Source organism: Cibotium barometz, chromosome 48 (assembly GCF_041138505.1).
Source record: "Cibotium barometz isolate CiBa-2024 chromosome 48, ASM4113850v1, whole genome shotgun sequence".
NCBI classification, from domain to species: domain Eukaryota; kingdom Viridiplantae; phylum Streptophyta; class Polypodiopsida; order Cyatheales; family Cibotiaceae; genus Cibotium; species Cibotium barometz.
In genome coordinates, this window is record NC_141093.1 from 2,625,629 (window position 1) to 2,652,269 (window position 26,641).

Below are 26,641 nucleotides of genomic sequence, written 5' to 3' on the forward strand. Positions count from 1 at the left end.
TGCACATAAACACATGCACACATACATATACAAACACATACCACACATAAAAACACACACACTCACACACGCTTGCATACATATACACATGCATAGATGCATACACACACTTGCATATGCACATATGCATAGAAGCAAAAACTTTATGCTGTAACAACGCGCGAGTCACTCACTTGTATTTATTATTGGCATGCTGAGGTCTGAGATTCTTCTGTGTCTGTCTGTCTCTCTTAATGCGCGGGTCACCTACTATTGGTCTTGAGATTCTTCTCTCTCTCTCTCTTACCTACGATAACAATGAATATATTCATATATACAATAACAATGTATGTGTGCACATTCTTCTGTCTCTCTCAATGAATATATTCATATATACAATAACAATGTATGTGTGCACATGCAGCGTACGGGGAGACGCTGCAGCTGTCGATGACGGTGGGGGTGGACACCGGGTGGGTGTCCATGAGGATCGCGGGCGCTATGGCCGTTACCGTCTCCACCCGGCAGGAGAATGCCACCGACTGGAAGCCCGTGTCAGAGATAGTTCCACCCAATGCGACGCTGGAGCTGGTGACCCAGGCCATCAGATTCCGTGCCTCCATCCCGGACTGCAACAACGCGCTTGCCACCTTGCAATACAGGTCTGCTGCTCCCGTCAGCCCGGTAAGCTCCCATAATTCCTCTTTCCATCCCCTATCCTTATTATTCTTCATTTTTTCCCTCTTAAGAGCTCATGTTAGGCAGACAGTTGGGAACATCCGAGCCTAGGCAGAAATATGAAGATTAGTGCAGCAACGCTTTAATTAACGGGATTAAGCAAGGGTGAAGGAGAGAGAGAAACCAGCCTTTGATTGAGCCAGACCAAGTTCCATTCAGCCAAAAACCGCACAAAGTAACAAGCTTGTACACTTCTCCATTCCTCCATGATTTGTGTTCCATTTCTTTCCAAAAATGGCTATGTACAGGGTGGGCGACCTTCAGGCGTCTAGGCCTTTCCATGTACGGTGATGTACCCATTTACACCCAGATCTACATTAATAGAGCCCTACAATGAGTAAAAAATAAAAAACGACTAATTAGGTGGTGTGAGGATATTCAACTTTTTAGCGAAAATATTCGAAAACAAATGTTTTCTAAAACCTTAATGAGACAGTTGAACGGCTACCTACGTCGCGTCCACGTCAAAAGGTCGTACCAATCCATGGCTCCTCTTGGTGACTGCAAAATTGATCGCTTGTTTGCCAAGCCTAGAGTAAATCAATCACTCCTCTTCCGCTGTTGACTGCAAATTAAGGAGCAGCCTCCGAGCGCCTGTATATTACGCTCAGCCTGTGACCGCGTGGGGCCAAAATTGAAAACACAGGTGCGATTTCTGTCTACATTGCAACCCATCATAGAGACATGCACTTAGCAGTTATGGAGGATTTGGCCTTGGGGGAGCCGGTGAGGACGTTGAAGAGGGAGAGCTTGACGAAGGCGGAGGAGAAGGTGGGAGAGGAAGTTTAATACCATGAAGGTGGGATTTTCTCTCTCTCATCCAGTCATTCATCTCTCTCTCTCTCTCTCTCTCTCTATTCTGTCGATTATGTCTGTGGCTACATCTTGTTCTGTGTGATGATGTCTAGTGTTCTCTCTGAGCGACCTATTGCCTAGCAACCTGCCACCACCCTACCACCTTGCTTATTCATGGAAGCCTGGGGAATTTCTGTGGGCTTGGCCAAAATTTGATGAGTTTACCCGTTTGATTCAGCATATATGTGTCGATACATGTGGGTGCAAATCCTGCACGATCTCCATGCAATTCTCTCCCCAACTTGCCGCCTTGAGGAGATGCCTGTATTGGCAAAGTTGAGGACATGTCTCTATGCAAATCAAAGCAGATAAGGTCTTGAGAGCTTCTTGTATGTTTCTCTAAATTTTGAATCCATAGCAATTTTTGTCATCACAAATAAAAAAATATGTATGGTTTTATTTTTGTCTTCCTCTTTCTAAATTGAGAGATGTTTTTTTTAAAACAGATTAGAGGCATTAAAAAAAGAAAAATCACTAGAGAACATGTTTCATTACATATTAAAAGAACCCCACGCTTCTGGACACTACAACTAACCAAAACCCCCCATATATGCACTCCAATCAAAACCCCCCATAAAGATATACTCTTATAAATTTTTTACAAATGGCCCTTGGAAACGTGGGAAGTTGGCAGGTAAGGGAATAGCAAGGGCGAGTTGCTTCCTTCTGTCATCCTTGAGTGAGTGGCTGGGTGTTTCTTCCCGGAGCACGATTAAAGAACGACTTTTGTTATACTTCTGTGCTTTGGTCCTTCAAGAATTCAACATGCAAATCTTGGCTAGAATTGATGTGAGACGTACAACCCGGATTAGCAGCCGCCTGATGTCCATTCAAGCGTTCTAGAGAGCTGATGTCATATCAAACCACGGCGGTGAGCAATAATTGGCATGTGTCGCGTGGTGATGTGTTGTGTAGTCTGTCTCTGCATGTGTACTAGTCCTAGCACAATGACGTGATTGCCATGTGGACACGATTCTCAATATAAGCATGTTCAAGGCATAAATTGGCTCAGATTGGAGAAAACTTGACAGCCCAAATAGGCCCCCCGAAATGCCGAGGACATGCACCCATAGGCGGGACATCTTTTGGGCATGAGGGGTCCACGAATTAGGTGACATGTTGGCAACTTGCTTTTAATTAAGGTGGGTGAAGCGTGGCTCCCAAAAAGAGGTACACCACTAGCAAAAGAGATAAGAGTGTGGACATGGGTTCGGCCTTGGGCATTGTAGTTGGGCACCCCGGTTTTTAATGGAGTGTGAACTTGTAAGGTTATAAACCTTTATAATTTAAAAAGAAAGGTTTAGAAAATACTTACCACTTGTTCACATGCCACGCAAACACGTCAACAAACAATTTCATGCGCATGGTTCACAGGCAAAACTAAACACACAAACCAAGAAGGCATATAAAACAATACGCGAAATAGTTTCCAAGCATGCACACATGCATGCAATGCACCATTGGCATGAATAATCTCTGTTTATGAAGTTAGTAAAATATGCAGGCATTTTTGGGCATGGAAAAAGGTCACTTAGGCCCATCGGAAAGCCGTATTGTCTAGGATCCAGGTAAGGATCCACTAATCCCAAACAAGCGCTAGTCCAGAGCAGCACAAGGCTCAAAGCAAGGATGGATCATTTGGATGGCTAAATCCCCCCCAGCTTCTAAACAACTGTCCTCAACTAAAAAGCCTCTAAATATGGAGGGAGAAGCTAGGGATAATCCTTAAAGTACTCCTCATCTACCCACCTAACATCAATGGGGACATAGTTCTTGAACTTGACAAGGTAACATGTGGATAACTTGCCACCTACAAGCTCGCTCCTTGTGAAACACAATTTGTTATGGTTGCAAGATTTGCTCAAGGTCATCTAGTTTTGGTGGATCTTTAATGATGGGCTCACTGGGTTCTAGCCCCATAAACTTACATAGGATACTCACATGAAAAGCATTGTGTATGCACCAAACGACCAAGCAATGCAAGCGTGAAAGCCGGTTCATTGATCTACTTGATCACATGGAAAGGCCCATAATATTTGGATATGACCCCTCTTTGCCGGGCCTCTACTGAAGTCTAGCTTTCTCATTTAGACAACTAAGGATATGACTCCTCTTTCAAGCCTCTACCAAAGTCTAGCTTTCTCAAATTTCAGGAATACCCAATCATTCTCTTTGATGTCTAGTTGCCTTCTATGCTTGTTAGCAACACTCTTATGCTTGTCTTGAGATCTTTTAATGGCTGTTCGCACCTGTGCAAGGGCAACATCCAAGTGTCTGACATACACATCAGGTGCAAATATCTCATCCTTCCTTGGAAGGATAGGTGGCAACACCAATTTACCATACACAATCTCAAATGGATCCTTTTTTGTAGATGCATGCACCTTGCAATCTGTTGATGCCATTCCTCTGCCTTTGTGGGCCTGAAATCTCGAAGAAATCTCCGGTGACTGTGTCTCCTATTGAGGTCCAAAAGGAAGTTCTAGCATGGTACTTGTACTCCACCCCCTCTCCTCAATGGAGCTAAGCTTTGTACGGGCTGTAGCCAACTGGGCCTCAATCCACAGGCTATCCAGGTTCCTCTCCTGAAGCCGTTGCAGGGAGGCAAGGCTCCAATGGATCTCCTTTCCTGCTCTCTGAAGCTAGCCAGTCTACTTTGGCCTCCTGCGACAAACTGCTAATCTCTCTAAGGCCTGTGTCCGAAGCTAGACCCTCCCAAATCTCCTTAATCTTGTTGCATATCTCAGAATCTTGTATGAGGCTATCTGGGATTTGGGAGCTCAAGTGTCTGTCTTGGCTCTCACACTTCAAGCTTTAGCTTCACACACACACACACACACACACACACACACTCTCCCTCAAGCGGCAAGCCTCAAGGGCCAAGGTCTCAAGTTTCAAGCTCTCACACAAGCAAGCTGTAGCCTCTCAAGACACTCTCTCCCTCACACACACACTCTCTCATGCTTCACACACACACACACACACCCACCCACCCTCACACTCAACTTCTCAAGTTCTCCCTCAACTTTCAAGGCTCAAGCCTCACTCCCTCTCTCTCTCTCTCTCAAGCTATCAAGTGACAAGGAGGCATCCATCATCCATGGTATCCTCCTTGTGGTAGTGGCTCTTCAAGTGCCAACTACCCGTAGAAGGACGACGGGATGGACATGGTGGGATGAGGTCAATCACACCCCATCCCCTCATGGAGGTGGTGCACAGCCATGGGCATGCAAGCTTTGCCCGTATATAGGCGAGTGGGTGGTACTGACAAAGTAATTTTAAAGTGCCGTTCCTACTCCCATCCCCGTTCCCTACATATGGCCGTCCCCCGTCCCATTCCCGTCCCCGTCCCCCGTCCCTTGTGACTATGAATGCACCTAATGAGCATATAGTTGCATGTAGAATTGCATAGAGTGTAGGGGCAAGGGTTTACCCATGCTGCCCCACACTTGGCTACCTAGGGCAGCCCATGGCCATGACATTGGCCCACAAAGCCCTTAGCATTGTTGGCCAGCCCTTATATGGCGTAGGCCTAGTCGGCCAGCCTCTAGGAGGCAAGGGCCCAGTCGGCCAGCCCCTAGTTGGCATGGGCAGGCTGTCGGCCAGGCCTAGAGGCTAGAAGGCCTGGGCAGCCAGGTGGGCAGCTTTACCAAGCCTGGGCAGCCAGTTGGCTAGCCCATGAAGGGCCAGCACAGCAAGGCGGCCAGCACTTGGGTGGCCTCATGTGAAAAGATGCCTATTTAATGCTGAATAAACAGGTCGTGGAGCATTAATAAACAGGCTGACCCCTGTTCAGTCTACCAACCAGCATATAGAGAGGTATAAAAGCATGGGCTAGCGAGGGGTTTTCACCATCTCATATTCACGAGGTGCTGAAGGTATTGAAGGGCCAGGATAGCCAAGGGAAGCCTAAGCAAATGGTGAAGTAGAAGGTCAACAGTCAGGTACTACAGGCTGCAGATTTACAGCCAAGGTGGACCTATAGAAATCAGTCTTTTTCTCATCATTCAATAAAGCAAATACACCAGTCCTTAGTGGGGGCCATTCAGTGGGTATTTGGGACCCAATCAGGTGTACCTTGTCTTAGTAGTTCTTCTCTCTCTGTGATGACTTGTTGGATCAGCTCGCAGAGGCGAAGTGGTTTAGCAAGTTGGATCTGATATCCGGATACCATCAGGTTCACATACATCCGAATGATATTCAAAAGACGCCTTTTCGGACTTCGTTCGGTCTGTTCGAGTTTCTTTTGATGCCATTTGGGTTAATGAATGCCTTGGCCACCTTCAGTAGGATGATGTCCCGGATCTTCCAGCCTTTCCTTGGGATATTCATTATTGCCTTCTTGGATGATATCTTGGTCTTTAGCAAGACTAAAGATGAGCATGAGAAGCACGTGGAGATGGCCTTGCGGTTGATTGATGCCCATAATTTGTAGCTTTACCCTCGAAAGACGGAGTTTTTCATGGTCAAAATTTCTTTTTTGGACATGTCATCTCTGAGGATGAAATCTCCATGGATCCGGAGAAGATTGAGGCCATTGGTAAGTGGCCCATACCAGAAAATGTACACAAGCGTTGTGGATTTCTCGGTTCTTACAATCATCCCAAGACAAACAGCGAGTGTAAACCGGCCTTGGTCTTCAGATGAAACCAAAGGGTAGTGCAAAAACAAACTTGCACACAAAACACTTCAACATCTTTGAAGACCTAGAAAAGGAGAACAAATAGGGGGAGCTAGAGTGCTCCTGCAAACAGTTCACGAACACTAATTGGCTCCAAAACGTAGTGGTGCCCCTTGCGGTATTTCTTTAATTGATTATAAGAGCTTTGATTACAATAAGGCTGGAAACTCAGCCGTCATAGTAGAACTCCTGAAGCCTACAAAGACCCTGCATCTCGTGGCTTCTTGTCCACTCGGCATGCACAAACAAGTCCAACTATTGTTCACATCAAAAGTCTCTTTCACATGAGCCCTGCACACAGAAGCTTTCTCCCTCAGTCAAGGGTGCCACAACCATCCATAGCCTCTCACCCTATGAACAACATCACACCCTGACACATCCAGTGCTCCTGCATCACAACAAAGACTCCAAAGTGTTTCCCAAAAGAGAACTCGCATCATAGCATAGCATACTATACAGCCGACACACTTGTACCAACCCTCTCTGCCTTCCAAGGGTACTATCCATCTCAATCATGGATTCTTGAATCCCTGTCCAATCAGCAACAAGGCTGTACCAAACATGTGTCCATTCCTGTACCGTCTGCCTGCATGTGACCTATCTCCTAGCCAAATCAAAAACATGTTTCCTCGAGAAACCTACGACCTGTTTCCACATGAAACCCTTAGGCTTGTTTCCCCTTAAAACCTTTGTCCTGTTCCATACAGAACCATTCACAGCACCATTCAAAAACAGTGCCAACAACGGCATACATCTAGTTACCTGTTCCCTCATGAAACATCTGGAAACATAAATATGCCCACAACTGTAGGTCCCTCTGTTCCTTTCCAGCAAGAAGAAAACAATCTGCTCCATGAGTATGCAAGCATGCAAGCTTGCATCACTCCCATGCCAAGAAACACATCCAAGTGACCTGTACTTGCAGCCAACCAAAACAGCCCATAGACAGCCTTAAAGCAGTCCCGGCTGTGTGCATCCTTGAGCTCGATGTCACTAGCCTGGACATTTCCCAGTATGAAAGGGGCTTGGTGGACTCCAAGATGTCTAAATGTTTGGAAAGTACAAGCTTTGGGAATGGGGGATTATCCTCGAATACAAAGGACCACACTGTTGCTATTTTTGGCCCGACTCTGATGGAAATTCTGTTCACGTCATTACTTCTTGAATTGAGCAGATGCCAAGAGTTGGCAAAGTGCCTATGACAGAATGTCTACCAGTTGGGATATTTTTAGAGATAAAGTTTATGGAAGGACCCATCTCTTAGATTGGGACATGTGGCAAGAAAGTGGACCAAAGTGAGACAAGTAGCCTGACACTTGTGAGAAAGTGGATCAAAGTGAGACAAGTGGCCTCACACTTGTCACTTCAGCTATTGTGTGGCTCTCCACTTCTCATTGTAGCCTTCTCTTGCCATTTTAGCTCATGGGAGGCCCAAATCTATAAATTGGAGTCCTCTCTCTTCATTAATGGAGGCTCGCTTGCTACACACTAGCCTCTATCACCGTTACAGGCTGCCCTTATGATGGCTACTCTCTCTCTCTGAGAGAGAGAGGAATAGAGTCATGAGACATGACATTTGGTAGGGCCACATACAGGAGACTTGGCTATCTCCCAGTCAGCCACTCCCGACGAAGATGCTCTACTACAGAGACCACTTCTTGAGCACCTCCACAGATGGCTTCATCCAGCGACCACGATACTTGGAGGTCCACTTATCACATGGAGCCAGAGTAGCCATTGGGCGACTAAGGGTCTCATCACACCAACTAGAGATCGAGACTGGGAGAGCAGCACGCATTCCTCGAGCAGAGCGCATTTGCAGATTATGCCAGATGGGGTAGAGACAGAGGAGCATTTTGTTTGCGAGTGTGGTGCTTTGCAGGAGATCAAGGCATGCTATCCTGAGGTTTTTAGAGGGACCACATCACTTAGACAGATCTGGGAGAGATCGGACCAGAGACAGCTAGGCAGACTACTACTAGCACTACAGAGACACAAGGAGATCTTACTTCAGACACCCGCACATCATAGCGGAGGAAGACACTCCCAGTTGACTGACTTCTTCCAGAGATTGGCACCAGTAGCCCAGCCACATACATTGGGAGTGACATCTCAGCAACGAGCGGAGGAGATTCGAGCTAGGTGACGACCTAGACTAGCCGGCTACCAGACACCACGGCTACATCACAGAGAGGTTGCGGCCATCCGGTCTCGACACCAGCAAGAGGTCGAGGAGCAGCTGGCACATTTTCGCTCTGATCCAGGACGCATGTTCCAGACATTTACGGCATCCTCAGATCGGATGTATGACATATTGTTCCCGGACTATGGGATTGGATGGAGTTAGGAGTAGATAACATATCATACTTGTATCACCCCTTCAGCATATAGAGATGCATTAGTAGCCCTAGTACTCCATCCACCCTCTTGTTTGTACACCACCATTGAGTCCCCTATGGTCGTGTTGTCATACTTGTACATTTTATTCTCACTCCACATTTTCCTCTTGATGACTGAAGGAACATCATTGTACTACATGTTTGTCTCATAGGCCAATTTTGGCCTTTTGCAGACGTTAATATATCTTTCTTTCTTTCTTTCTTCTTAGGCTGCCCATGAAGAATACCGGTCGTTTGGGACTGTTGTGGAGGCTTCCATCACGAAGAAATACTGAAGGCAAGGGTATTTAATCATTTATTATGATTTCTAGCCATTATACTTGTACCAGCCCTTGTACTTGCTGTACTAGCCATTGTATTGGTTGTACCAATCCTTGTACTTGCTGTACTCATAGTTACCAAGGGACGGGGACGGGGGACAGGAACGGGGACGGGGACGGGGACGGGGGGTGGGGACGGTGTAGTGAGTAGGAGAGGGTGGAGAGGAAGGTGATGGACCGTGGAGTAGGAGAGGGAGATAGTGGAGAGGAAAGCTTGAGTAGGAGAGGGAGATCGTGGAGAGGAACTCAAGTCTTGGAAGGCTTGAGTAGAAGAGTTAGCCATTTATTTAAAAAAAAAAGCCTGAAGATTTAGTTGTTGCAGCTGTCCCCGTCCCCTGCAGACAACGTCCCCCCGTTCCCACAGGGGGGGAACGCCCGTCCCCTAGTCACGTCCCCTCCGTCCCGTCCCCTTGGCCGTCCCCAACCCGGTGTGCAGGTCTCTCTGCTCGGGACGGCGTTCCCACGTCCCACGTGGGCGTCCCTCCGTCCCCCTGTCACTATGGCTGTACTTGCTTGTACTAGCCACTGTACTTGTTGTACCAACCATTGTACATGTTGTACTAGCATTTGTACTTGCTGTACTTGTTATACCAGCCACTGAACTTGCTATACCAGCCATTGTGCCAGTTGTACCATCCACTATACCTACTGTACCAACCACTGTACCGGTTGTACCAGCCATTGTACTTGTACCGGTTGAATGGAGAGGAGGGGGGGGTGAATGGAGAGGAGGGGGGGGGGGGGGGGGGGGTTGGCCCATTCTGGCCTCTATGCGGTGTCACATGTGCAAGCTCCATTTTCAGCATTTGTGTATGTTTTGTCTAGTTTTTATGTTTAAATGTTTTAATATGCATTGATGGTATCAACAAGTGTGTCAAAGGTCCTAGTCCCCTGGACACTCGCGAGTTTCAAATGCTTATGGAACACCAGGCTATCTATGCCTGCGAGTGATTGTTTTATCTTGTTACTTGAGCCCACCTCTCATCCAAGGTGTGTGGTCAAAGTACCAACACGGAGTGCAAGTGGTAAAGTGGACATGATACTTGGTTGGCAGGGGACTTATGTGTACGCCAAGGGTCATGTGAATTGGCATATGTTTGTGTGTCTTGAGCTTGTTTGTTACTGGATTACACAGTGACATGGATCTTATGGACTATATCTATGGTTTTTCATTTGGCCGAAATGCCTATAAACTAGGAGAAACAGGGTATACCTATGATATTAACTATGGAGAACCAGCTTTTCTATCACCATGGTTTGTGATTTAGAATGGCACCAATTTGTGTGCATAGCACATGTTTCTGTGAGAGGCACTAGTTTCTTGTGCATGGCACTTATTTAAGTGTCTTAGCACGTGGTTGGTGATTTTCATTGGCATATGATTATCTCATTGATATTAGTGATTGAGACACGATTGGCTCTTGTGCCTGTGTCTAGCATATCTTCCATGGAATTCTTGCCCATTTATTTGGGACATGGATTCTTCAGTTATATTGGATTTTTGAGACTGTCTCGTCTCGCCTACTTGATGGGACATGATTATATCTTGGATATATGGCTTCAAGCTTTAAGTTGCGGACAACTTTTAAGAAGCTGGGGAGGGTATCACCAGCCTGGATATTTCCTAATATGAAAGGGGTCTGTGGACTCTAGGATGTCTAAATCTTTGGAAAGTACAAGCTTTGGGAATGGAGGATTATCCTGGAATACAAAGGACCACACTCCTAAAATTTAGGAGAGTTGCTATTTTTGGCCCGACGCCCGACTTCGATGGAAATTTTGTTTGCATCATTACATCTTGAATCAAGCAGATACCAAGAGTTAGCAAAGTGTCTGATCGAATGTCTACTAGTTGGGATATTTTTAGAGATAAAGTTTATGGAAGGACCCATCTCTTAGATTGGGACATGTGGCAAGAAAGTGGACCAAAGTGAGACAAGTGGCCTGGGACACTTGTGAGAAAGTGGATCAAAGTGAAATAAGTGGCCTCACACTTGTCACTTCAGCTATTGTGTGGCTCTCCACTTGTCATTGTAGCCTTCTCTTGCCATTTTAGCTCATGGGAGGCCCAAATCTATAAATTGGAGCCCTCTCTCTTCATTAATGGAGGCTCTCTTGCTACACACTAGCCTCTACCACCGTTACAGGCTGCCCTAATGATGGCTACTCTCTCTCTCTCTCTTGAAGGCTGCCCATGAAGAATAACGGTTGTTGGGGACTGTTTTGGAGGCTTCCATTGCGAAGAAATACTGAAGGCAAGGGTATTTAATCATTTATTATGATTTCTAGCCATTGTACTTGTTGTACCAGTCATTGTATTGGTTGTACTAGTCTTTGTACTTGTATTTGCTTGTACCAGCCATCGTACATGTACAAGCCATTGTACCTGTTGTACCAGCATTTGTACTTGCTATACTTGTTGTACTTGTATCAATCACTGTACTTGTTGTACCCATGGTTGTCACGGTACGAAAATACGATACCGTATGGAAATGTTTGGTACGATATGAAATTTTCGGATACCGTACGATAAAATATTGTTTTTATTTTTTACACTTACAACCTATGGAGCTTCAAGCTTGAATGTGAGGGAAGGTTGGGAGGAGAGGAGTCTACAATGCTTGAGGAACCAGAACATGGATATGTGTCTCTTCCGGTTGGATCTCCCGATTGTCTCCAACAAAGAACGTGGATGGGTAATGCAATACCAAAGGTCTCCTAGTGTAGCGTTTATGACTAAGGGACCGTCCTTGCACAAATACAAGGAGCGCATCTAGGGTGATAAGTTTAGGGACTCCTCTCTAGATCAAAATGGCCATGTTCAAATCTTCTCCCTCGTACATAACTTGAGAATCTAATTGTCTAGCCTACCTATACCAGGGATCCCCAAGTGATGTAGCAAGATTCTCTCATCCTACCAATCAAGTGTACACTACCAGTCTACCTCGCCAGATTTTTTAGGTCTCTCAACAACCCCATATGGAATACTGAGTGGACACAAAAGTTGCGAAGTATTGCGAGCATTTGGGATCTTCGTAAAGCAGGGTTTCTATATTTTTTTTAAGCATTTGGAAATTTTTTTTTTCAAGGAAAAATAAATTTTTCTGGGAAAAAAAAAACTCGTACCGTACGGTATGAACCGTACCGTACGAACCCATTCGTACCGGTACGAGAAACAACTATGGTTGTACCGGCCACTGAACTTCTTGTACACCGGTTGAATGGAGAGTTGTACTTGCTGTATCAGCTCTATTGCATGAAGATCCGTGGTTTTAGGGAAAGAATCAGTACCCACACGGAGGTATATGGATTATATTGTTGGTTTGACATTTCTACAGTCTGTGTTTCGACTTGGTAGTCTCATGTTGGGTTGTGTTATGGCATTTGTATATGGATAATCTGGCATCTCCCGTGGGGAGAGTAAGGCCCTCAAAGCTTGTACATGATATTATTCTCCTTGGGTAATAAAATACTCCAAGGGGGGGAGTCGGTCCATTCTGGCCTCTATGCAGTGTCACATGTGCAACCTCCATTTTCAGCATTTGTGGATGTTTTGTCTAGCTTTTATGTTTAAATTTTTTAATATGCATTGATGGTATCAACAAGTGTGTCAAAGGCTCTAGTCCCCCGGGCACTTGCGAGTTTCACCCGACCTGCTGGCGAAGAAAGAGAAAGACAGGGACCTGCAGTCTTGCACCTCCCTACAACCATCTGCAGCTCGACCAGCCTGCTAGTCCTCCCAGGAGAAGAGCACGTACCTGTGCTACATCTACCTGACCAGCCCTTTTGCCCGTTTTTCACGAGAGAGAGAGAAAGAAAGAAAGCTGTATTAACATCTACTAGAGGCCGAACTCGACCTATGAGACAAATCAATGTACAACTGTCAATGTCTTCTGGATGTTTCTTGAAAAAAAAAAGGACAAAATGAACATGAAATAAAGTATGAAATTACTGAGCTAGTGGGGGGGTGTGATGGATGGAGATCTACTGCTAGAGGCTCAGTATGCAACCTATATGCGCAGGGTATACAAGAATGCAATGCAGATTTGTCTAGCTCCAACCAGTACCATAATGGGGAGAAAGATAGAGCGAATTCAGTTCCGCTGCGACCCCCCTTGCACATGGAGAAAAGCGTGTACTGTTTTGTCTAGCAGCCGCATGGAGTTCCCCTTGTGCGTGGAGAAAAGCATGCACTGCTCTGTCCAACGCTGCCTACAGCCACTCGTTTGCCAAGAGAAAGAGAGAGAGAGAGCATGGTGTGCTTGTTAGACATCATCCCCTACTTGCTGGCTTCCTATTTGGTGTCCTATTTTAGGCTCCAGTCATGGAGGTTCTTTTGCTCCAGTCGGCTGCCTACATGTAGTAGTATATATAGCTGGCATGCCTAGCTTGTGTAGCTGCAATCCCTCACATACGAGGTTCTCCCCTCTTGCTCGAGACATGTATTCCTTTTGGTGATAATATTGAGAGCAGGTTCTCAGCTGTGTTTCCTCTCCATCTCTCTCTCTCACTCTCTCTCCTATGTTTCCGCTTTCCCTTCTGAATGGGAGAGAGAATTAGGGTTAGGTTAGAGTTCATGTGGGAGACATACACAGAGAGAACAAGGGAGAGAGTGAGAGAGAGTTGTGGGGATAAGTCAACTCATGGGAATGAGTGTGTGACTCTCCTATCACACATGTATATTGCACTAGTACACATAGTGCACTTAGTACATTAAAAGTACTAAGTGTACTATGTACTATAACTTATGGGCTTGTACACACTATAAGGGTGGGCATAGTGCCTTTACCCCAACAACCTCCCACTTAAAGGCAAAGTGCCCTTAAGTAAAGGAAAAGAAAAATCAGCATGTACATGATAATATACAAGGCCATATCAAGGCTGAAACTGGCCTCATCCAATGCCCATCAAGTGTCTGCAATGAGCAAACCGCTCCGGAGGCAAACTCTTTGTCAACAGATCAGCCGGGTTGTCATCCGTATGAATTTTAACAAGCTGAATTTGCTTGTTCTCTATCACCTCTCTGATGAAGTGATACTGCACATCCGCATGCTTCGTCTTTGCATGAAAGACAGGGTTTTTTGCCAACTGGATGGCACTCTGACTGTCACAATGCAACAATGGAATATCCCGTGTATAGCCCAAATCAACCACTAACCGAGATAGCCATAATGCCTCCTTTCAAGCCTCTGTGGCTGCAATATACTCGGCCTCTGTAGTAGATAAGGCAGTGCACTTCTGCATCCTGGATATCCATGACACAGCACCTCCTATGAATGTAAACACATAACCGGTAGTAGACTTCCGATTATCTGGATGACCGGCATAATCCGAATCCGTGTAACCATGCACTAATGCATCCTGTTTGCCAAAGCAAATGCACATATCCTGTGTGCCTTTCAGGTATCTCATGACACCTTTCACTGCTTCCCAATGCTTCTTGCCAGGGTTGGCCATGTATCTAGAAACCACTCCCACTGCAAATGCAATGTCCGGCCTAGTAGCAACCATGGCATACATGAGACTGCCACAAGCTGAAGCATACGGAACCTTGGCCATATCAGCCCTCCCACTATCTGACTGTGGGCTGTCCATAGCACTGAGTTTCACATATGGAGGCAAAGGAGTACTAGTCTTCTTCCCCCCATCCATATTGAACCTTTGCAAAACTTTGCCAATGTATTCCTTCTGAGACAAATACAACACATGCTGTGGCAGAGATTGCAGGACTTGTATGCCCAACAAAGTGCCTCAAGCAAAGTGTATTGGTTGAAGAAACTCATAGGTCTTCAGATGAAGGAAGGGGCGTCTATGGCAGCCCATCTAAATGAGTTTAATGGTATTGTCAGCCAAGTTATAAATCAAAAGTTGGCAATGGACGATGAGTTCAAAGCCACTTTTCTCTTATGCACTTTCCCAGAGAGTTGGGATACATTCAGGACAGCCACTAGCAATTCGAATGCTATGCTGTCATATGCAGATGTTGAGGGTGCTCTTCTTCAAGAAGAGATGAACAAGAAAAACAACTCTGTTGGAAAGTCCAATGCAATGAATGCACGTGGGAGATCCCAGCAAAGGGGTAAAAGCCAAGAACGGGGAAGGAGCAAGTCCCGCTCCAAAAAGGATTTGGAATGCCATTATTGTGGCAAGAAGGGACACATCAAAAAGCAATGCTACAAATGGAAAAATGATCAAAAGGAAAAAGGGAAAAGGCAAAGACAAAGACAAAGATGAAGCCAAAGATGTAAAGCCAAAGGGCAAAAGTGGAGTCAAGATTGAAGAAATCAATGTGTCACATGCAGGTGACAGTGAGGATGAGGTCCTATTCACATCTTCACTTGATGCCCATTCACTTCTTACAGGTGGTCATGGTATGCACTCATGGATCATTGATTCAGGTGCCTCCTTTCATGTCACAGGTTGCAGAGACTTGTTTGTCAGGTATACTGCCGGAAATGAAGGAGTAGTTTATTTGGGTGATAACCATGCATGCAAGATTCTTGGCAGAGGTGATGTGAGGCTTGTGTGTTCAGATGGCTCACAGCTTATGCTCCATGATGTCAGGCATGTGCCTGAGATCAAGAAGAACCTGCTTTCTACTGGACAGCTTGATGATGCTGATTATGTTACCACATTTGGTCGTGGAAAGTGGAAGATTAGTAAGGGCTCACTGGTTGTTGCCAGAGGCTCTAAGGTGGACACTCTTTACTTTATGCATGCAGGTGTTTGTCACCATGCTAATGTAAACGCAACCGAGTTGCCGGAAATCTCTATGTGGCATAGCCAGTTGGGACACATGAGTGTCAAAGGAATGGAGCAATTGTCTCGTTTGGGTTACTCGCTTCTCTAAAGTTTTCAAGTTTTCAGTTTTGTGAGCATTGTATATATGGTAGGCAACTACAGTGCCCCCACAAGAAAGCTCTTGGACAGAAAGATGCTCAGTTAGAGCTTGTGCATACAGATGTATGTGAGATGCCTCAGCTTTCTTTGGGAGGGGCAAAATACTTTGTGTCTTTTATTGATGATGCCACACGCAAGGTGTGGGTTTATCCTCTTCGTTTGAAGAGTGATACATTCTCAGTGTTTCAGAAGTTTGTTGCTCTTGTTGAGAATCAAACTGGCAAAACACTGAAGGCTTTGTGTTCCGACAATGGTGGAGAGTATATGTCCAAACAGTTTCAGGACTTTTGTGATGCTAAAGGCATCAAGAGGGAGCTCTCTACTCCTTGTGATCCTCCACAAAACGGGACAGCAGAGAGGATGAACAGGACCATTCAGGAGAAGGTCCGTTCTATGTTGTCACATGCTGTATTACCTCATGGTTTTTGGGCTGAAGCTGTTATGACAGCCGTTCACCTTATAAACAGGTCACCTAACACGAGGCTTGGTGGGAAACTGCCAGAGGAAGTATGGACAGGGAAGCCTCCGTCATACAAGCACTTGAGAGTGTTTGGTTGCGTTGCGTTGCGTACGTGCACATACGCAGGGAAATGCGCACCAAACTTGATCCTAAGTCTCACAAATGCATATTCCTAGGATATGGTGACAAAGGTGAAACGGAGTATAGACTTTGGGATCCCGTGAATAGAAAGATCATACGCAGCAATGATGTCATTTTTGATGAAACATGCATGTATAAGGAGCCTGCAAGGCAACAGGAGCCTGGCAGAGTCATCTTTGATGATGATGGACATCATGGACAACGACCAAGGGCTGTAAATCAGCCATTACAGCAGGAAAACCAGCCCTTAAATGGTGCTGAAAATGGTCCAAATGGACAGCCAGAGATGGCAGAAGATATCCCTATGGATATGCCACAGTTAGAGGAGATACCGGGCATGATTTTTCAGCCTTATGGCATGGAACAAGAGCCACCAATGGGTGATATGCAGGCTGGACAGCAACCTGCAAATGATGGTCATTGGGTACGGAGGTCCACAGGACCCTCCAGAGCCCCTGACAGGTTTGTTCCAGGGGTTGACTACTTGATGCTCACTGACTGTGGGGAGCCCTCATGTTATAAAGAGGCTTTACAGAGGGCAGACAAGGCTCTTTGGGAGCGTGCCATGAAGTCAGAGATGGATTCTCTGCACAAAAATGGAACATGGAAGTTGGTGCATTTGCCTGCAGGCAAGAAGGTTTTGCCATGCAAGTGGGTTTACAGACTCAAAGTTGCACCAGATGCAAAGCCAAGATACAAAGCCAGGTTAGTGGCTAAGGGCTTCAAGCAGGAATATGGTGTGGACTTTGAGGAGATCTTCTCTCCAGTGGTCAAAATGACCACACTTAGAGCTGTGTTAGCTTTGGTTGCGCATGATGATCTGGACTTGATTCAGATGGATGTGAAGACTGCTTTTCTTCACGGTGATCTCCATGAGGAGATATATATGCAACAGCCAGAGGGTTATGCAGTGAGTGGAAAGGAGAAGCTTGTATGCAAGCTGAAAAAGAGTCTTTATGGGCTCAAACAGGCACCAAGGGAATGGTATCATAAATTTGATACATTCATGAAATCCCAGAAATTCAGGAGAAGTGACATAGATCACTGCTTATACACCAAGAAAGCTTTGGATGGCAGTCTATTGATCCTCATCTTGTATGTTGATGATATGTTGATTGCCGGGAAATCTCGTGATGCCTTGAAGCAGAGGCTACATCAAACCTTTGATATGAAGGATTTGGGTGATGCAAATCACATTTTGGGTATGCGGATACTTCGGGACAGAAATCAGCATGTGTTGTATTTGTCTCAGAAGGAATACATTGGCAAAGTTTTGCAGAGGTTCAATATGGATGGGGGGAAGAAGACTAGTACTCCTTTGCCTCCATATGTGAAACTCAGTGCTATGGACAGCCCACAGTCAGATAGTGGCAGGGTTGATATGGCCAAGGTTCCATATGCTTCAGCTTGTGGCAGTCTTATGTATGCCATGGTTGCTACTAGGCCGGACATTGCATTGAGTTTCACATATGGAGATATACAAGTCCTGCAATCTCTGCCACATTCCCCAAGCTGTCTTCTCTTCACGAATGCTGAAAAGTAAAGAGTCTGACACAGACAACATGATAATAGATCTTGCAAGCTCATCTATATCTTCCCACTCTTCAGCAGTAAGAGAAGCGGGCTTTACACCCCTTTCTTTGATAGGCTTGTGCTGCTTCTTCTGGAGCAACACATTGTAGCACTGGGTTTGCCAAATATCATAGTTATGTGAGCCTTCAAGCTGCTTGATGTGAAGCAATGAAGAGCTCTCACCTGTGGTTGCCATAGCAATATGCAACCTGTCAATGCCTGACTCCCTACAAAATGTGCAAACACTGCACCAAAAGCACACAAAGTGCTCACAGTTGTTCTCCCAAGCTTTATCTCCCACTACGGAAGCACAAATGCAACTTTTCTCCCACTTTATGTGATGAAATCAACAAAATCTGGTTGCTGCAGATTTTGGACAGCACCTTAAATGTGCTATGTTGCCCTTCCAAAGTACTGTACAACAGTACCAAGTGCTCACCTGTGATGTACCAAACCTGTACCGGCAAGTACAGCAGCTGAAATTGAACCTTTTCCTCACTCAAATCAGTGTACAGCCATGCCAAAACTTGCACAAAGCTGTGCCAAATCTGTACCAGCAGGTACAGTAGCAATAAATGCTCTCCTGGCTGTCCAAATGAGTGAAAATTAGACTTTTACAGTCCCGAACACTGCATACAACAGTCCCGAACAGAAATTGGGCAAAAGCCCCTTGACTGCAGGCTGATTTCTGAGGATTCAAGGCATAAAAGTCTTGCCTGCTGTTTTGCCAAGCTTAACAAGCATAAAATCTTGAAAAGCCCCTTGATTTAAGATCAATTGCTGATCATACATGGTACATTGACGCACATGAAGGCATCCAAAGTCTTCGCGATGCTTCCCCCTAGCCACATATACATCCAATACATGAAAGCCCCTTGATTTACAGGCACATTGAGTGCTTGTAAGGCATCAACACATTATCCACAGCATCAAATGCGATTGCCTGCATGCAAATCAATCAAATCGGCACAAAAGCCCCTTGATTTGCACTGCAATTTGCTGCAATTTTGCCCGAATGTGCGATTTCTCACATCATACAGCATGTATGAATGCTTAATTGCACAAATACATCAAAAGCCCCAAATTTCGACATCCAATTTTTTGCAAATTGATCCTGATTGTGACCAATGTCACCCAATTTTGCCAATTTCGCTCAAAATTTGAGCAATTTGGCACCTGCACCTGCTCAATTGCAAATTGGACACGCAAATTCCAAAAAATTGAAACAAGTACCTCAGGTAATTTTCTGATTTTTCTCTGATTTGCAGGCTGAATTTCTGATGATGCTGTTGCAAAAATCTGATGCAGAAAAGGGGGGGGGGAGGGCGCTTCTTGCTGATGTTGATGCTGATTCTGTTGCTGCCCACCCGGATTGAAATAGTCCGCCAGCTTCAGGGGCGTATCCGGGTTCACGTATGACACGCTGTTGGCCGCGTAACGCTGCTTGCCGTTAATACCAGCTGATGCGCCCTGCACCATGACGGTTTCAGACACATTGATCATGCCGTAGTGGAAGGCATCTTGGGGATTCGGGCGGGCGGCGTTGGCGGTCAGGTCCTGTAAGGCGAAGGCGGACGAGGCGTCCTTGGCCAGGAGCAGGGCCTGATTCCGCGAGATGATCTGCGCGACCACCGGTTGAATGCGCTGGCCTCCTTGCTACCCCAGCTTTCTATGCTATCGACCGACGGAGCTCTTACGCATTGCCTGCACCGGAACTCCACGCTCACGAGCAAGCCTGCCTGCACTTCGCCTTGTGGCCAGGCGCCTGTTGCAAGCTGCTCACGCTGCCTTGTGGTTTACAGGTGTGGGATTATTTGTGAATGCACTGAAATTTCACGCTCTCGTGAGAAGGACGCGGGGGGCTTGGCCTTTCCAGAGTATACACAGACGAAAGGGAGTCTTGGGCTTTCTTTGCTCGAGCAAACAGAGAGGACGGGCTTGTTCTTCTTTGCAATCTTTTCTCAATCTCAAGCGCCCAACAAAAGAACAGAGCTCCCCTATGAGAAGTGCCACCGGTTTCAAAGTTGCCGCCGCCTTCGCCTATTCACAAGCAACTCGAAAGAAGCTCCGCCATCACTGCTCTGATACCAGTTGAATGGGAGAGAGAATTAGGGTTAGGTTAGAGTTCATGTGGGAGACATACACAGAGAGAACAAGGGAGAGAGTGAGAGAGAGTTGTGGGGATAAGTCAACTCATGGGAATGAGTGTGTGACTCCCCTATCACACATGTATATTGCACTAGTACACAGTGTGCACTTAGTACATTAAAAGTACTAAGTGTACTATGTACTATAACTTATGGGCTTGTACACACTATAAGGGTGGGCATAGTGCCTTTACCCCAACACCTTCTTCCGCTGCACATTCTATCATGGTATCAGAGCGCTGGTGATTTTCAGCGTTGGATGCTCCCTCCTCTACCTCTTCATATCTGCGTTTTTCCGCCCATGGACAGATCTGCGTTTTTGTATTCATGCGTTGAAGCTTGCGTTTCTTCAAGGGCTGATTGATACCCATTCAGTGGGCTGTAGTTTCCTCTCTTCAGGGCGTCAGTTTGCAGCTTCTTGGCAACCTGACAAGGGTGTTTTTCTGGACAGCCTACCTGTCCTTGGTGGCACCTTCCAGGGGTTCTCAGGTGTTTTTTTTCAGGACTGGACAGCAACATAGCTGTCCCAAACAGGCTGCGTTTTTTGGCCTGTTTGGGCTTGCTTTCCCAGCGCTGATCTTGGAGCTCTCTAGGTTCCCTTTTGCCTATCCTTTTAGGTTATCTTGTGCCATCCCTCCCACCCCCTGATTGTTCTCTGTAGCAGTTCTTGATCTGAGGCTTCAGCGTTTCCATATTCAGCCCCTTATACCTCTGCGGAACTCTGTGAGTTAGCACCAAAAGTATGTTGCATGTTCGGAAACTGTCCAAAAGATGGATCCTTTGGGAAGGCACCACTATTGCCCTGAAGTGGGTTCTTAGAACGCACTTTCTTCTTTTTCTTTTCAGGCTTAGAACGGGATCTCATAAATTCAGCAAACTTCTCACTTTGTGTGAGCTGCATAAACACATTCATTACACTTGCCAAACGATTTTTAAACTGAGCATCATCTTCCTCTTTACTAGGCATATCTTCTGGCTGTGTTACATCCTCATATTGTGCATCATCTGCAGCCTGTTCTCCTGCAAGAATATCCTCAGATTCATTTCTCTCAAGAGAGGTCTCTTGCTCTTCCTTTTCATTATAAAAATATTCGTCTTCTGTATCAAACATGTTGCTGAATTTTTCAGCAATGACTTTCCTCGAGTCAACCACGAGCTCACCTCCTTAAGAAAGTTGATGATGGGTCCCGGCAACGTTTAGTTCTAGTGCATGGCACTCATTAGGGCTACAGCTAGCACATGAGCGCTTGCAGTTTTGCGCATATAGCCAAACGCTTGCAGCGAAACGTGCTTTTTTTAATAGTAATTCTTATATTACCGGTGGGAAACCTCTGTGCGACGAAAACCCACAAACAAAACATAATGATACAAACAAACATACTTGCAGCCAAACATACACACCATGTGCCCACCAAATATATACACAGCCTGTTCATACAGCCTTGCATATGACCAGTCCTATGCCCAAAAAAAATCTTGGAAAAAGAAAGCAGAAAACCTCAATACCCATCTCTCTCTACTTGAGATGGGAAAGCACCGGAGGGTCCTCTCCAGAGAACCAAGCCTTAGGCGCTACCCCTTTCCTGACAGGCAACTATCACTAGCTTCTTTAGAGATGGAGGGGAGAGGAGCACCACTGATGCACCCAACAGAGCCATCCTGCTGAGACAGACCAGAGGAGTCACACGGGAGACATCTGGTCTACAGATCCAGATCCAGGACATCCTACGGCAGCACCAGACTACTTCCACTCGCCATCTGACTCAGTTGACCTAGGCAGCCTCTTGGCAGTTGCCCTTGATTGCCCCATGGCCGATGTTCTACATGGACCACGGTGCACCCTAAGGAGCTCTGTACATTAGCTCGTTTATCACTTAGCTCTATTGTTGTACCCATCTTTTACCCTTTTACATTCAGTTCATTTCATTTTTGTACTATCTAGGATGAGATATATCATGGAAACATTGTAACACTTCGGTCTTATAGGCCAGTTTGGCCTTTTGTAGATGTTTAATATAAACTTGTTTCTTTGTTTCTTTCTCCTTTCCTCCCTCTATGAACCACACCCTTCATGAAGCGACCTCATCAAAAATCAAATTCTACCTTTTCTGTAGTATGTACAAGTATCAAACTGCACCCTTGGAGCATGAATCAAAACCCTAGCAAAAGCTGTTCACAGGAATACCTGCTATTTGCACAAAACCCTAATGAAAGCAATGAAGAACCTTACGGAAACCTTGCGCTGTGCTTCACCTACGTGCCTTGTGTCAGCGTAGTGTGCTCTGATACCAACCATAAAAGATTCCTGTGATGAAAACCTGGTTTCTTACGGCATAATCCACCCAAGATATCCACATGAGACTGAGACACACAAGTTGAGCCTGAGCCTACAGACCTGTACCTCGAATTCAGGTCTGTAGGCTCAGGCTCACCACCCAACGCCCGCCCCCCCCCCCCCCCCACCCCCCCCCCGAGCGTAACACATCCAAGGGTACACCATTCTAGTGAGCGTTGGTCCATCACACATCCATTGTGTGGATCAATGCCTCATTAATCTTTCTATGTGATATCTGTGGTCAACATTTTTTAGTCACATTCTGTACTTGAAAATTTAATTGTAAACATTTTCTTTGTGCATAATACAAGACAAAGTGCTGTGGGTTTGAGTTCCAGTTGGCTCTTCTCTTTCTGTTCTGATAACCCTAGCACATAGGCACAAGAGCTCTTCAACACACAAGAATATAGGCGGTTGGAAGAAATGAGGAGAAGGATCTGGCAGCTAGCGTTAGTAGAGTTCATTTTGCAACTTGGGCTGGGTTCAACAAAATCTTTAGTTGTACATTCTTTCACTATGTATAACACTAGGATTAGGTTAGGTCTACTTGTGTGATTGTGTTTGCAAGTTTTTTCGCTGCACATCTCTCTTTGTTAGCATTTCCACAGTACTAGTAGTCTCACTCCAACGAGGAGATTGGAGGTGAGGTGGAGGAGGGTGTTTCATACCAGGGGTTTGCAGAGAGGCGTTTCTGGACAGAGAGGAAGGACTAGAAGAGGGATGGCAAGAGTGTGATGGTCCAGGCTATTGGATGAGGCATGCATTCCTTATACACATTAGCGCCTTGTATTAGCCACATGGTTACTTGTACTACTTACTACCCATAGGTAGCTAGTTTTATTTCCATTTTTCAGTTTTTTTTCCCATGTATCAATATATTTTATGGAGGTATTGTTTTACTTTTGGTATGTTATTATCACTTTCTTTCTTTCCTTTCTGTTTCTCTCTCTTTCTTTTCTTGCCCCCTTCCCCTTCTTCTCCCCTCCCTCCCCTTGTCCAAAGCCACCCATTGTATGTACCATGAAAGAGCATGGGAGGCCGCCTTCTCTCATTTTTGAATAAAATTTTCTGGTGCAGCAAGTGGGAAACATTGCCCGCATCACCATCATTGCCAACGACATGGGAAACTTTGGGTGCTTCAATGACTGCAGCACTGCTATGTCGGTGCCGCTTCTAGCCATCTCCACCGTTGTCATTGCTAACCATGGCTGGCTCATCCGCAGGTGGCTACTCATGAGACCTGGTAAATTATCATTATCATCATATGCTAACTCATCAATCAGTTGGATGGTTATAAGTTTCATCACTAACATATGAAAACACGTTCCTTTTTTGATAGGAGTCGTTCTTGGAGTCACAATGGGCATTGGTGTGCTCTTAATTATCGTGGCAAGCGTTTGCACATGGCTTTTCTTAGTAAATAGACTGATTTTAGCACAAGGCAAGTCTCTGAAGGTAAGCTGCATGGAGCAGAATTTCCCTTGTCTACTATAATAAGGTCAGAATTATTAGGGTTCCCTATTTCCCATTGTTAATGTGGCTACTTGGTAGCATGTTTGCAGCAGCGGCAGAGATCCTCATTCATGGCAGCTTTGAAAACCAGATTGATCCTTTTTTGGGCTCGGTTTCCAAGATCAGAGGATTCTGATCTTGATTTATCACCACAAGAGCTTATAAAAGTAAGCCAAACCCAGGATGTGTTCAGGGTTAGGAAAATCAATATATACTTCTAATAAGGCTTAGAGAATCTGCATGGATCTCACATGGATTGTGCATGTTTCTCTTCCAGTTTATTTCATCATCTGGAGTAGTTCTGCAGTCTCCTTTACATGATGGTATTGTGTCAAAAAATGAAGGTGCAGCATATGGTGCAATTACTTATCATGATATAAATGGTGGCTATGCACTGGATGAGGGTCCAGCATATAGTGCCTCAGAAACGATTATTGGTCATGGTATAGGTGGCTATGCACAAGATGATGGTCGTGCAGATGGTGTCTTGGAAGCGATTCATTATCATGATATAGATGGGTATGCACAAGATGAGGGTCCAGCAGATGTTGCCTCAGAAGCGATTAATTATGATGGCATACATGACCATGCACAAGATGCTGGTCCAGCAGATGGTGCCTCGGAAGCTATTAATCACCATGGCATAGATGGCTGTGCACAAGATGAGGGACCAGTAGATGGTGCCTTGGAACGGGTTAATTATCATGTTACAGATGGCTATGCACAGGGTAAGGGTCCAGCAGATGGTTCCTCGGACGCAATTAATTATCATGGTTTAGATGGCTATGTACAAGATGGGAGTCCAGCAGATAGTTCCTTGGAAACAATTGGTTATCATGGTATAGATGGTTACACACAACATGGTTCCATTAGAGCACATCGTTGGCATTCCACCACAATAAAGCCAGGGGATGGTATGGCACATTCAATACCATATGAAGGCGATCATCAAAGGATATTGGCTGACTGGGATACAGCAAAAAGCATGCAGCTCTCTGGATTCTCTATGGTTTCAGGTGTATCATTTATTCAAAAAGAAAGAGGAGAAGAAAGTAAGACACCACCACTACTTAAACAGGAGGATAGCAAATCAGCCATTGCAGATCAATTCTTGGTTGATAATTGCTTTCACAACCGTGATCAACCTGCCGGTTATATTTCCAATGATTTTGACTATCATCACTTGGAAAGCACCGAAAGCATACCAGAACTGCATTCCATTGAGCCCACACTTGAGAACGGTGACAGCTTACCAAATGAGTACATAAACGAGCTCGATAATGATGGTTATGATGATTTTCTCAGTTCAATGCCTTTTGGTGATTCTAGCAGCAGTAGCACTAGCTTTCACTCCATTGAATCCAAAGCAGAGGACAATGCAGATTCTGAGAGGATAATGCTTAGCAACCCTTTCATGGATAAACTAGATCAATTACAGGAAGATGGGGCTTATGGATGCTATGGTAGAAGTGTTAATACTACTGATTTACTATCTACCGATCCACATCCAGCTGACCCGCCAGAAGAAGAGATGTTGCAGAAGATGGGGTTGAGAATAATGTTGGAGCTGCCGGAGACTTCGAGCTTGGACGAAGAGATGGACGCTCTTGACCATGTCAACCTCGTTTTCTCCTCATTGGAAACAGCTGCAGATGGATCACTAATTGCGGTTCTAAGTCAGCACAGCTAATAGACTTGACTACATTGGAAGGCCTGAAACTTCTCTCTTGCAAGGCAATAGTGTAACCCTGACGAAGAGAGATTGAAGACAATGACACTGCTGTGCAAGTGTAAAGGACCAGGGATTGTGTTAGTAAAGATACAGATTATGATGATTAAATGAGTGAAAAGCCAATGCCAGGGCTTAGGATAATCACATGCCTACATACAGAATCCAAAGGTTTAATCTAGGAGTATCATTGGGAGACTCCCTTAACATTTGTGTATAACAGTGCAAGTGTGAAGGGCTCAGTGTATAACCTAAGGGACATTGTCTATCCCTTGTATACACATATATCCACCAAAAAGGATGTCAATCCGTGACAAGCAAGAATGTAACATAGTATCACATAGAAAACACAATTTCCTAGGAAATTCCGTGATTAGAAAAAACATACGACTGGTTAAATTTTGACGTGCTATGTTCTAAACAAGCACCAATTTTCTCTTTAATAAGATCCATGGTAATCATCAAAGGACATCAATATGGATAGTGGCTTAATTAATGTGTGGATCCAAGGTATCCATAGTCTATCTTGTAATCCTTTTTCTTGAGCAGCAAGGGGTACTAAATTTTTTATGAGATAATAGAGTAAAAAACTTTGTGCTGTAATTTGTAAACTCTGGTGTTGCCAACTGCAGAGAGCTATGTCTTAATAATCTTCAATCAATAATACTTGGAATAGGTGTACATTCGTATCTACAAACTTTCACATCGGAGTTAGTATCTTTGGTGAGTAGAATTTCAAGTGCAACATTTCATGGGGGTATAAGGAGTCTTATATTAAGTACAAAATCACGGTTGGAAGCAGGAACAAAACAAGAGCTCATCCCAAAATGTAGGATGATCCCAACCAATATGGGGCACAAAGGTGCCAAGAGT

General features: G+C 45.2%; 1 protein-coding gene across 5 annotated transcripts; it reads left to right on the forward strand.

Moving 5' to 3' along the window:
• The first annotated feature begins 365 nt into the window (after positions 1–365).
• LOC147610700 (uncharacterized) lies at positions 366–26,245 on the forward strand. Of its 5 annotated transcripts, XM_086785379.1 has the most exons (6): positions 696–1,516; positions 1,751–1,885; positions 23,605–23,770; positions 23,867–23,982; positions 24,090–24,206; positions 24,317–26,245. In XM_086785379.1, the coding sequence occupies exons 2-6, from the start codon at positions 1,865–1,867 to the stop codon at positions 25,727–25,729; spliced, it is 1,833 nt and encodes a 610-aa protein (XP_086641505.1). In that variant the 5' UTR covers positions 696–1,516; positions 1,751–1,864; the 3' UTR covers positions 25,730–26,245. The 5 variants fall into 5 exon arrangements, with proteins under 5 accessions (XP_086641504.1, XP_086641505.1, XP_086641506.1 ...); XM_086785378.1 differs by lacking the exons at positions 696–1,516; positions 1,751–1,885 and adding an exon at positions 366–663; XM_086785380.1 differs by having other exon boundaries at positions 696–1,885.
• The last annotated feature ends 396 nt before the right edge of the window (positions 26,246–26,641 follow it).

What these genes read in the sequence shown, in the direction of transcription:
- LOC147610700 (XM_086785378.1), top strand. Translation starts at nt 388, where the DNA reads ATGTGTGCACATGCAGCGTACGGGGAGACGCTGCAGCTGTCGATGACG. An exon ending in CTGCTGCTCCCGTCAGCCCG is followed by an intron (nt 664 to 23,604) that starts GTAAGCTCCCAT and finishes TTTCTGGTGCAG; the next exon opens with CAAGTGGGAAACATTGCCCG. An exon ending in CACAAGGCAAGTCTCTGAAG is followed by an intron (nt 23,983 to 24,089) that starts GTAAGCTGCATG and finishes GCATGTTTGCAG; the next exon opens with CAGCGGCAGAGATCCTCATT.